The following is a 12750-nucleotide window of genomic DNA, read 5'->3' on the forward strand; positions in this document are numbered from 1 at the left end:
CGAAGTTGAAATTAAATTTCTACGCCGTGGAGTAGAAATTACCTCATAAGGTGTGGGTAATTCGGTTATGGTATGGAACATAGTTGTGAGACTTGGGCCTGCCGAGTTTTGTGGTATACTTCTGCAAAGTCCATGACCCTGTAATGCGCTGGTGGCTTTTGGGTATTTAAATTTAATTGGGTGAATTAGTTTTATGTTGTGTGCGGTAAGGTTTCTGGTTGAAGTTTGGAGCGTTTTGAAAAAAATATTGAAGGAGGAATAATGTGGACACTTTTTTTACCAAACTACCACGCTCTTTATTTTTATTTGAGGTAATCTTGTTGTCGTTCATTGTGGCGTTTTAAAGGGGTGGTTTCCTCAGCGCAGTGGACGTCTTCCGACAGATGATGATGATGAAAATGATGATAATCTAAACAATTTAGTTTTCTCAACAGGTGCATCTTAATAACATGAGGCAACGTTCAAAATGTCAAATGAAGTTAATTTGTCCAAGGCACTAGTGGTGTAATCTAGGTCTAACTTTACTATTTTTATAAAGAATTATAAAAAAATGCGCAATAAAACAGTGTAAATACTTTTTAGCACATATTTAGCAAACGAAAATTGAAAAAGTGAGCTTTTTTATGTCTCTTACGTTGTATTTTGATACCGTCAAAAATGTTATTATCGCTTCTTTCAATGACCTGAGCCGTCTGTTGGAGTTAACGGAAACTATGGAAAACACGTTGTATTTATCTCGACTGCCGCAACGTACAGTACCGAATCTGCAAATTTTCGTTTTTTCTTTTATTGTGCCATTTGTCAGAGAATTAAATGTACTATCAGAAAACAAAGATTTTTTTTTTAAAAACCTATTCAAAATTGATTTTTTGAATCGAATAACATCAATACTGCATACCACAAGCGTCTAACATGATCGAATGTCTTAAATTCGATACTGTTCGCGAACAGCAACGAGCGTACAGTTGCCGAAACTGCCCGCATCGTCAGTATTCGTCGCAATGTGAGCGAGTGAGGACGTGTTGGCTTTAGTTAAGTTATGTTTTAGTTATTTTCAAGTTTTTGTTTGTTTAATTCCTAGATTTGTATTAAGAATGAATACCCGCGGTAGACGTTTGGTAAATTTGGTGAAGGAAAGTGACCAGTCTAGTGAAATTACGTCGCACGGCAAGGATAACAATCGGCCTGGTAAGTATATTATAATTCGCTCAAGTACTTTATATCAAACATTTGTGTTCCTAGTACTAGTATTGACGTTGCAAATTTTTATTTTGTGGAAATAAAGCATTATTGTTAGTTTTTTTTTATCCCACGTGTTTAAATTGAAGGTTAGCGAGTAAGACTATCGAAAGTGGTAGTTTCGATGTTGTACGTGTAAATATGAGTACGTTTGCAGTCTCAATACTGACGAATGTGGCACTTTCGATGTTTTACTATATTCGAAACTTATCGAATCTGCCAGTTACGATTTTCTTCCACGCTATATTATAGGTTGACTGAGAGATTCGATGTTGTCAATGATTTTAATAGGTAGATTATTTAATTTGTGTAGTAGATTATATCTTTACAAATATGTTGTCTTTTATTTCAGAATCCCCTGTTCCTTATAACGACTGTACTGAAGAGGAATGGAGTGTATTGCAGGATATATATGACAATGCCTTTCCTGCTTCACAGGCTGAATCAGGTGATGACGTTATATTAGGTAGTGAAGAAGGTACTCCCATGCCATCGCCCTCATCCGGACAAGACTTTTACATAGAAACACATTCAACAGAAAATCCAGTAAATACCCCAAATAAAGAAGACATGCCGACGTCGTCGCCTATTCCCAACCAAGACGTTCACGTCGATTCTCCGCAAGCTGTTAATCAAGACCCGGTAAATATCCCAAGCGTAAATTCACTAATATCTATACCTGAAAATGAAAATCCTTTTACTCCGAATTCATCCACTTCCCGTAAACGTAAAGCGACATACAAAGCCGATCCTGGTCGCAAACGAAAACGGCATATCAACCAATGGATTGACACTCGTAGAAAATTACTTACGAATTCGGGAAACCAGTATGTTTCCAAAAGAGGGAAAACCGTACCAGCTAAAACTTTGAAACAGGCTTGTCCTGCAACTTGCAAACTAAAATGCTCAGAAAGTTTTACAGAAGAGATTCGGAAGAACATTTTTGATGAGTACTGGAAATTATCTGATCACTCTAAACAATGGGCGTACATAAATAAATTTACTAAAAGATATCCAAAGAGAAGAATGACAACCGAAGGTCCATCTAGACGACAATTTACAACCAAATATTACTTACCCGTCCCTGTGATTGATTCCTATGAAGCTCAGCAAGTTTGTTTGAAGATGTTTTGCCACACTCTTTCTGTAACGGACCAAACAATTAGAACAGCACACGAAAAATTGGACACTTGTGGAATTACTGGTAGCGACAACAGGGGAAAGCACCAAAATCACGCTAAAAAGATAGATGAGGAAATGATACGAAGTGTTTGCAATCACGTTAAATCTTTTCAACCTGTCGAATCCCACTACACTAGAAAAAATACCAGTAAATTGTACTTAGATAACTCCTTGAGTTTCAATAAGATGTTTTCAATGTACAAGGATTGGCCAGATCTGCATTTGTATAATAATACTGCAGAAACTGAACGACAATATCGAAACATAATAAATGATCATATGAATATTGCATTCTTCATCCCAAAAAAAGATATGTGCGATAAATGCCATGCATTTACCAACCACGAAAGCCCTACAGAAGAACAAATATCTGCTCATAACAAGCATATTGCAAATAAGGAAATCGCACGAAATTATAAAGCAAAAGATAAGGAAGATGCAAGAAATAATGCACCGAAAGTAGTATGTGCAACTTACGATTTTCAAAAAATACTTCACTGTCCTTCTGGCGAAGTCTCGCTCTTTTATTACAAACGAAAACTATCACTGATGCATTTTACTGTGTTCGACACTGGTATTAAAGAAGCTTCTTGTTATTTATGGCCGGAAAATGTAGCTAAACGCGGGGCAAATGAGGTTGGTAGCTGTTTGTTAAGTTTTATTGAAAAAAAAGTGTCAAATGGTGCAATGGACATAAGGTTTTGGTCAGACAATTGCTCAGGCCAAAATCGAAACAGAGTAATTTACAGTCTTTACATGTATGCCAGTAATAAATACAATGTTGATATCACACATAGGTTTCTCGAATCGGGACATACGCAACAAGAAGCAGACAGTGTACATGCTCTTATTGAGAGGACTGCAAAAGGCAAAATAATTTATACACCAGATCAATGGTACGCTTTAGTTCGCTGGGCTAAAACCAATAATGAACCGTACAATGTCATAGAGGTGTCTCAAGATATGCTGTACAATCTGAAAGAGTTGTTGCAAAACAGAAATTTCAAGAAGAATACATTGAATCAAGACGTTAAATGGAACAACATTAAAGAAATCTGTGTAAAGAAATCGGAACCAAATGTTATTTTGTATAAATATGATTTGGAGTCCGATTATCTCACATTGAATACTTTAGTTTCGACACGACGCAACAGAAAAACTGTTGTTGCTAATTCCAACAGTGAATTGAAGGTACTTTATTCCGATAGTTTACCAATTTCTGACGCCAAATATAAAGATTTGATGTCTCTTTGTCAAGCAGGGCATATCCGGAAACAGTATCATGGCTTTTTTAAAAATCTTAAGACAAGTCAAAATGAAAATATCAATGTGTCAGGAAGTGACGAAGATGATTAGGGTTATGACACGAAAAGGTCTGATTTTTTCTCAAATTATATTTTTATTGCGTTGATTATTTTTACTGATTTTTTGATTATTTGTACTTAAACATACACATTTTTGCTAGTTTATTTTATTTAATAGTTAAGTGCTAAGTGGAATTGTCACTTTGATACGATATCTACCTTTGAAATTATTAATAAGATAGGTACATTCTACCAAGAAGAATATTATTTGTTTAAAGTTAATAACAAGACTGAGCTTAAACATTGTTATTAAATTCAAGTGTCATTAAAGTTTTTTGTTTTTTTTTATAAGAAGTTGATTATATTCTATTACTGTACTCGATCTCATGCTACAAGTTACTAATACTGATCTCAATGTTTAGAATAAAAGTTGATTTATTTTGGATATTAAATAAATACGTACAAAATTGTGTTTGATATCGAAGTCTACTCCTAACTTTCAAATAAAACGTATCGAAAGTGTTAAACTTATGTTAATTATAATATCGAAATTACCACATTCATTATTTTAAAAAATTTCAGAAGCCTAGAAGACTATCAAATCTGCCACTTTCGATAAAAAAAAGCTGCTTTCTAAAAAAAATTGTCTATGAATAATATCGTAACTACCACATTCAATATTTGCTTAATTTTTATAAGCCTAGAATACTATCGAATCTGCCACTTTCGATAAAAATCCGTTTTATATAACCACGTACATAACTGAATGTGAAATATTTAGAAAACTATGATAAATAGTAAAATAGTGTTTAAGTAAGGCAAAACATGCTAAATTAACTATTCTTTCTGGTACCCACATTTTCATGATAATATTAAAACCATTATTCTATGTCAAAATTTAACTTTACACTGGTCTCCTATAAATAACGTATTTTGTAGTTTCGATACTGTACGTTGTCACAGTCGACTTAGTAAGCTAAATGAAAGTACATAATGAAATGCAAGATGACGGTAGACGGTACCGACTGCATTCGCCCGATGTATGCAAAGCGAGCGATTTGCGCGTGGCGTATGGATGATGTGCAGAATACGAATCCCAAGACCGTGTGTCACACCGAATATTACCGGCAGGTATAAGGTCCAGCTTTTATTAAGTTTCACCTGTCCCGTTGTCTGTCTCTCCGTCTGTCTGTCTGTAATCAAATCTTCCATGTTAAATATGACCAAATTTCAGTAATCGGGTTGACTTGATACTTGTGTAAATCGCGTGAAAATAATAATAAAAATAATAATATAATAATAAATATCATGGGACACTTCACACCAATTGACCTAGTCCCAAACTAAGCAAAGCTTGTTCTATGGCACAAACTATAGATACTAGGCAACGGATAAACATAGTTATAAAGATAAATACATACTTAAATAAACATCCAAGACCCGATAACAAACATTCGTATTATTCATACAAATATCTGCCCCGGCCGGGAATCGAACCCGGAACCTCGAGCTTCGTAGTCAGGTTCTCTAACCACTTGGCCATCCGGTCATCAAACAATACAATACAACAATCTGGTAGTGACATCCTGTTAGTCCAGCCAGGATCATCTCCGCAGGATGAAACTCTTTAAAGGTTAATGGCATCGACTTGAAATTTTGTGCAAGTGTAGTTTGGGTGGCAATACAAGTACAGTCAACAAGAAGTACGGTCAGCAAAAAAGCTTGTAATAAAAATTAAATTGTTACCACCCTACTGGGTCGTGCTGAGGGCACCGACTTCGAGCTATTACGTACATAGAAAAATATTTTCAAAAAATATTTTTTTGGAGTCGTTTTCCTTTTTTTATTAGCCATTGTCTATGTCCCACAAGTCAAGATATTATTAAAAAAGTTAATGCATTTGATGTTGTTTTTCAAATGAAGTCTATTGGACCGGGAGACGAACTGTCTGCAGGCCTCCAACAAGATGGAGCGACGACCTGGTTAAGATCGCGGGATTGCGTTGGATGCGGAAAGCACAAGACCGGTCTGAGTGGACAGCCTTGGGGGAGGCCTATGTCCAGCAGTGGACGTCTTTCAGCTGACATGGACGATGAGTGTCTTAAGTTTAGTGTGTTTTATGTACTGCTACGTGTTGGTGTTCAATAAAGAGTTTTTGTATTGTATTGTATTGTAAGTCTTCTTTCAGTAAATATTTCTATCAACATTCTCCCATGTGGCATAGCATAGGGAGTTAAGTCGTCTAAAGACAGTAGACCGTAGCTTTTAATTGCGTGTTTTAGTTTTTCTAATTTTATATGAGGTACCTATATTATTATGAGCCAGGAAAAATTTAGCAACGCAGCGTGGCAGTGGCGTTTGCAGGTGGTAGGACCTAGTGCAAGGTCCGCCCGGATTGCTACCACCATCTTGCTCGCTAATCCTGCCGTGAAACAGCAGTGCTTGCACAGTTGTGTTTCAGCGTGGAGAGTGAGACAGCCGGTGAAATTACTGGCACTTGAGGTATCCCATCTTAGGCCTCTAGGTTGGCAACGCATCTGCAATCCCCCTGGTGTTGCAGGTGTCTATGGGCGGTGGTGATCTCTTATCATCAGGAGACCCACTTGCTCGTTTGCCATCCAGTTGAATAAAAAAAATAATAAAAAAAAAACACGTCCCAAGCTCGCGGTATTTTGCGGGCGGTTTTTTTTATTGAGCTACGGTGTAACCACAGGTCCGCGTCAAGTGTACCCAGTGAACTAATTACGCCGGCTGCTCAGTTTGTCTATCGCGCCCGTCTCGCGCACGCTAATTATTTAACTTCATTTCTCGCTCGTGCGAGTTCGAGTGCGAATTACTGCGGTAACGCTGCGAATTACTTTAATTGAGTGAGCTATTGTTTGTTTATGATGTTCGAGTTTATTGCGTTTACTTGAAAAAAATGCTCAGGTACGGTCAAAGACTTTAAACGTCATAGCATTAATTAACAAAGAAAATCGTTATGACTTTTCCTTTGAAAAGGTTCCATGGAGTCCTTGACCGTAATTAGTTTAATTCGTCGAGGGGTTAATTTAAAAAAAAACACCATTAGTAAGTTAGACCCGCGTGCCGAGGATTCCGTTATTTATGTATGGGTATTAAAACTTGTTGGTACGTCAAAATATACGCTATAACTCTAGTGTTAGCAGAGTCCTGTTTCTAAGCAAAATGTACGCAGTACAGGGTCCTTTTATATTCTTTGGATGGGACTCACTTTCATTAATAGTTTAATTGATTTTTATTATTTTATTGTTGTTGTGGTGGCAATAGAAATATACATTTTGTATAAAGTCAGCTGTCTCTGTTAGTTTTTTTTTTATCAAATAGCTGGCAAACGAGCATGCGGGTCAGCTGGTTGTAAGTGATCACCCATGGACACCTACAGCATTATTAGGACTGCGAGTGCATTGCCAGCCTAAAAGAGGGGGCAGGCTTAATAGTGTGGTTTTTGGGATTTTTAAAAAATCTACTCCTACATAGAAATTTATATATATAACGATATTATATTCTCCTTCACAAATGTTAACACATTCCGTTGAAACAAAGGAAAACGGTTAAAAAGAACATACTTTACGTCACAAGTCAATTATATGAATATTAAGATACCCTCCTATTCACCTCTCAATCGCATTCATCAAAAACACATGAAACGGAACAGGAAACAGAGCTTAAATCGTAAGTACTTGGGGATCTGGTATTACAGGAACCCCCGGCAACCCCAGCGACCCCTGCAGCCCCCGAGCCAGGTAGTAATCCCGGGGGCCACCCTTATTGGGTTACCCTGAGAAATATCATTTGTAGCACCCTGTCGTGTTCGAGGTTCTTATAAAGTGTGGCACTTTCTGTAAAGATACGTTACAAATTAGATGCGGGATAAAAAAGCTTTGGAATCAACAAAGTTTAGGTGGGTATTATATACATTGATAGGTCAGGCATTCATTTTAAATTACAATTGTTTAAGGGTTATATTATACAAAATTTACATCTTACTTTGCAAAGGTATGTTACAAACTTAGTCAGTAATAATTTCCCATCAGATAATCCGCATGCTCGATTGCCTCTCTCAATAACATAAATCAAAGTAGGTATACCTACGCCATAAAAAAATCATTGCAAAAAATTAAGCATCAATTCTCAAACATTCAAGTTCTTTTTTTTAACAACTTAAAGATGAACTTAAAGAGCCGATTTTAAGAATCACAATTCTATATACATCGTGAAAACCCACAGCCATAATTATTACCATTTTCGGAGTTGTACTTTTGTAGAAATACAGAGTTTTTAGGACTTATAAGGAATATTTTCACGGAAAAGATTTTGCAAGTCGACTCCTTAGCCCTATAATACTACAAATATCATGTCATACGAATCTACATAATCGCCGCACTGTTGTTACAAAACAAGCGGACATGTCTATTCCATGCATTGAATCGAATTGTGTAGAAAAATTCGGTTCCGATTTCACGCCCTTAAAAAACTCTCACCTACACGAAATAATATTTGTTCCCGAGGATTTATTGTCTCCCAATTGAACACAAAACATACGACATTATCCTCTATTCTATATACATATTTATACAACATATTATTATTGTGCTTAGTTTAGAAAAAACCGGCCTACGGCCAAGTTACATGCAAATTAATAATATAATAAGGCTAAGTTAATAATAAACAATAAGGCCAAGTTAAATGCAGGTTGTAGGACTTTGTGCAAGGTCCGCCCGGATTGCTACCATCATCTTGCTCGCTAATCCTGCCGTGAAGCAACAGTGCTTGCACTGTTGTGTTTCGGCGTGGAGAGTAAGACAGCCGGTGATTCCAGTAATACGTGAGGTATCCCATCTTATTCCTCTAGGTTAATACCCCTGGTGTTGCAGATGTTTATAGGCGTAGGTGATCTCTTACCATCAGGAGCCCCACTTGCTCGTTTGCCATCCAGTCGAATAAAAAATATACAATACAATACAATACAAAGACTCTTTATTGGACACCAGACAAAGTGAGCGATACAGAAAACAGATACACAGAGAAAAAAATTACAATAAAAATATTATTATATATATTTGGTCTCATCTGCAGATTTTACATCAGGTGAGTTAGGAGCAAATCACCTTCATTTTTATATAAAAAATATGTATATGAAGATTAACAGCCTTATTCATAAAAAGTTAGAGCCTCCTTGAAGGCTCCTTGAAGGCCCGATGCTAAAAAACATGATTCATAAACGTATGTTAGCGCTAATCAGTCGATCAAGGCTCTGCTAAAGTTAGAGGACCGTAGACCCTCCTTTATCTCCCTGCTAAGTCACAAAATGGCCGCCAGAAGTTTGAATAGCTGACTTTGACAAGAGCAAAAAACCATACCGAAGATATTTTTAGTGAAGGGAGGGTTACGCAAAGATTAAAAAAAAAAACAGGAAAATTTATTTTCAGGAATTTGTATTTAAAAATCCTTTTAATTAGGTATTTATTACTGCTACTTTACTAACAATAAATATGGAAAAAAATGAAATTAGGATGATTTACATAATTACGGCTTTTTGCACTTCGGTAGGTACCTACTACATAAACATGCGGATCGGAAATGGCGGGAAAACAAACATCTCGCTTTTTCTTTTTTTTCCTGCTAATTTGCTGTCACTTCTGTCAATTTTTTTTTTTAATTATCGATGAGGCCATTTTTTGTCTTTGATTTGTCAAGATGGCCAACATAACGCGTCTAATCAGTCTATCAGCAGCTCAACAACTAGCAGACTGCTGGCAAGCGTTTATGAACCATACTTCTTGACAACCGTCTAACAAGCTTAATCAGTCTGCTAAGTAACAGACCAATCAAACCTCAATTAAGAATTTTTTATGAATAAGGCTGTAAGAAAATATTTTTTTTTTTTTTTTTTAAAGTGAGTCCTTTTGCTCTTATTGGTAGACATAATGGCCATAACCCACTATATTTCAAGTTTCTGCGTATCCACATTATGGTTTAAAAGATACAGTACAGCGGCGAACGGACTGATAGACACACAGGCTTTGTAATAGAGTTCCGACTTTTTTAGGGTTTGATGTCAAAGGTCCGTGATAATATTATTGTAAAAGTGAATATCTTTGTTTGTTTATTCAATGGTGCGTGTGAAGTTCCCAATCCGCACTAGGTCCGCGTAAGGGACTATCAATGCTAGAAAGCTGTCATTTTGCACGAATATGTAATATTGTAAGCTATGCCAACAAAATGGTACAATAAGAAATTCAAAAAAAATTTTTTTAGGTCGTCTCCCATAGACGTAAAGTGGGGGTGATTTTTTTTTCTCATCCAACCTTGAAGTGTGGGGTATCGTTGGATAGGTATTTTAAAACCATTAGGGGGCTGCTAAACGGTTTTTCGGTTCAGTGATTAGTTAGTTTGCAAAATATTCAACTTTAAAGTACAAATTTTCTCTAAAATCTAAACCGGTGGGTGGAAAAATTTGAAAGTTTTCTTGAGAATTAATAATAGCTTAAGAGTAAATAGCAGCTTAAAATATAATTGCATTATAAGGTATAATTGTGGTGTAGGGGTATGGCACGCAGCACGGAATGCTGAGGACCTGGGTTTGATTTCCAGCGCCGGTCTCTTTTTCTGTTTTTTTTTTTCTGTGCATCCATGCTTCACTTTGTATTTTCGTTGGATTTCACGGGATAACCGTAAAAGTAACAAATTTGGAGTTGAAATAAAAAACACAAAAAGCCTCCAAAAACCAATCTTAACTTTATTTTTTGTTGATTGTTACCCAAACTACATTTTCATATCAAATTTCAAGTCGATACTATAAACCGTTGAAGAGTTCCGCCCCGCGGAGACAGTCTTGGCCGGACTAGCAGAATGTCACTTAGTAGATTATTGTATTGTTACGCAATTCACATAAGTATTCCAAATTTCAAGTCAATCTGACTAATGGAAGTTGGTCAAATTTAACTTGCAAGATTTGATTACAGATAGACACAACGGGACAGGTGAAACTAAATAAAAGCTTGTAAAAAAATCATAATGCCTCTAAATTTTACTGAATCAAAGTCTACATTTTTCCGCTATATCAAATTTTGTATACTTAAGTCCTGATAAATTCTAACGAGAATCCAGGAGCACAGTCATTGATATCTTTAAAACTTAAAGTGACTGTAGTTCTTTGTTTCATTTCTATCGCATTGCAACCTTTGCCACAAGCCCCCAGTATCCGCTCATACATTATGAAAAGGCTTTCAGCTGCTATATTTTCTTTGCTGCTCTCGAATTTATGCTTGCTGCCGCTCTTGTTTTATTGTTTGAAGAAGGGTTTTTCCAAACATGCTGTATATAAACTGCTATTTGTTTTGATCAAGTACGAAAATATTCAATGTTCTTACGAGCGTGCGTGCGTGCGTGCGTGCGTGCATGCGTGCGTGCGTGCGTGTTGTGTGTGTGTGTGTGTGCGTGTCTGTCTGTGGCACCGTAGCTCCTAAACGGGTGAACCGATTTGAATGCGGATTTTTTTTTAATTTGAAAGCAGGTGTTCTAGCGATAGTTCTTCGACATGTTTCATCAAAATCAGTTCATCCGTTTTTGAGATATTGAACTTTGAAGCGACAGATTCGGAGGTTTTCCAACTTTTGGTTGGTTAGATATTTATTGCCGACTGAGGTCCGGTACCCAAATAAGATGTTAACAAAAGTAAACGAGCTAGGTAAAAGGTAAAGGTAAGGTAAAGGTTTGCTAGGTAAAGGTAGGTAGGTTTCGTGAAATAACTAGGTAATATCTTTAAGAAATACAAAAAACATTTGCGGTAACTTTTGCGTTCATCCAGTTATTCACAGTGCGGTGATCTGTCAGCCAACTTTTCCTCGCTTGGTCTAGCACTTCTTTGAGACTTTATCCTCAAAATATAATGAAAACGTTCCCTTCTGACACAGTATATGTCTTTCACTAGCTCCTTTGGGCTTCGGTTTCGTTCGTTAGTATTTTTGACAAGCTTTAATGTAATTTTACGTTGTAAATGTGCTTCATATCATGTTGAACGGGGGTTTAACAGGGGTTGTTATGAGAAAGTTTCCTGCTTTGTAAATGTGAGGTAAATAAGGCTGTTATAAATTATAATAAGCTCGGTAAACAACAGTAGAGGTTTCGTGTGTGATGAAAATTGGGTTAGTCGTGATGTGTTACGAATAGCTATCTGTATTTTAATAAAGTAATCCAAACTATTCTTAATCCCAAATGATTGTCTGGTGAAATTAAATTTGGAGATATTTTATTACGATAGTATAACACTAAGCATATTAGGTCGTTTTTACTCCGGAAAACTGTAAGTATCGTTTTTACAAGCGGTAAGCGCATGGATCGCAAATTTAAGTCGTTATTACTAAACAAAACCAACTGAAGCCGTGGTGGCCGAGTGGTTTGACCTATGGCCTCTCAAGCAGAGCATCGTGGGTTCAAACCCCGGCTCGCACCTCTAAGTTTTTTGAAATTCATGAGCGGAATTACAAGTTTAAATTTCCCACGAGCTTTACGGTGAAGGAAAATATCGTGAGGATACCTGCACTGCGAACCAATTCAATGGTGTGTGTGAAGTTCCCAATCCGCACTGGGCCCGCGTGGGAACTACGGCCCACGCCGTCTCATTGAGAGCGGAGGCCTGTGCCCAACAGTGGGACGTATATAGGCTGGGATGATGATAACTTAACAAAACAAATAATGCAGGTCGACCTCAGGCATTATTGTCTAACGCAATCGCAATCAAGATCGCTTTCATCGCTTCTTTCTGTCACATGGTATAGGATTCGGGTAAAAAGAAATGGTGAAAACGATCCCTAGCGCTAGAGCGTTATACAATATGACTAAGTGCTATTTGCGTGGTCTAGTTTTATGACTATAGGCTTGACAAGTTAATTTGTAATAAATTAAGATTGGTTTTTGGAGTATTTTTGTATTTTTTATTTCAACTCCAAATTTTGTTACTTTTACGGTCATTCCGTAAAATCCGTATCGAAAATACAAACTG

The 12750-nt window shown here is 36.7% G+C and overlaps 1 protein-coding gene across 1 annotated transcript; it reads left to right on the forward strand.

The window, feature by feature from the left end:
• Positions 1–960: 960 nt before the first annotated feature.
• On the forward strand, positions 961–4102 carry LOC141433859 (uncharacterized). The gene is made up of 2 exons (XM_074095957.1): positions 961–1188; positions 1592–4102. Exons 1-2 carry the CDS (start codon positions 1095–1097, stop codon positions 3775–3777), a joined length of 2280 nt encoding a protein of 759 aa, XP_073952058.1. The 5' UTR covers positions 961–1094; the 3' UTR covers positions 3778–4102.
• The last annotated feature ends 8648 nt before the right edge of the window (positions 4103–12750 follow it).

The sequence above is a fragment of the Choristoneura fumiferana genome, chromosome 12, assembly GCF_025370935.1.
Source record: "Choristoneura fumiferana chromosome 12, NRCan_CFum_1, whole genome shotgun sequence".
NCBI lineage: Eukaryota > Metazoa > Arthropoda > Insecta > Lepidoptera > Tortricidae > Choristoneura > Choristoneura fumiferana.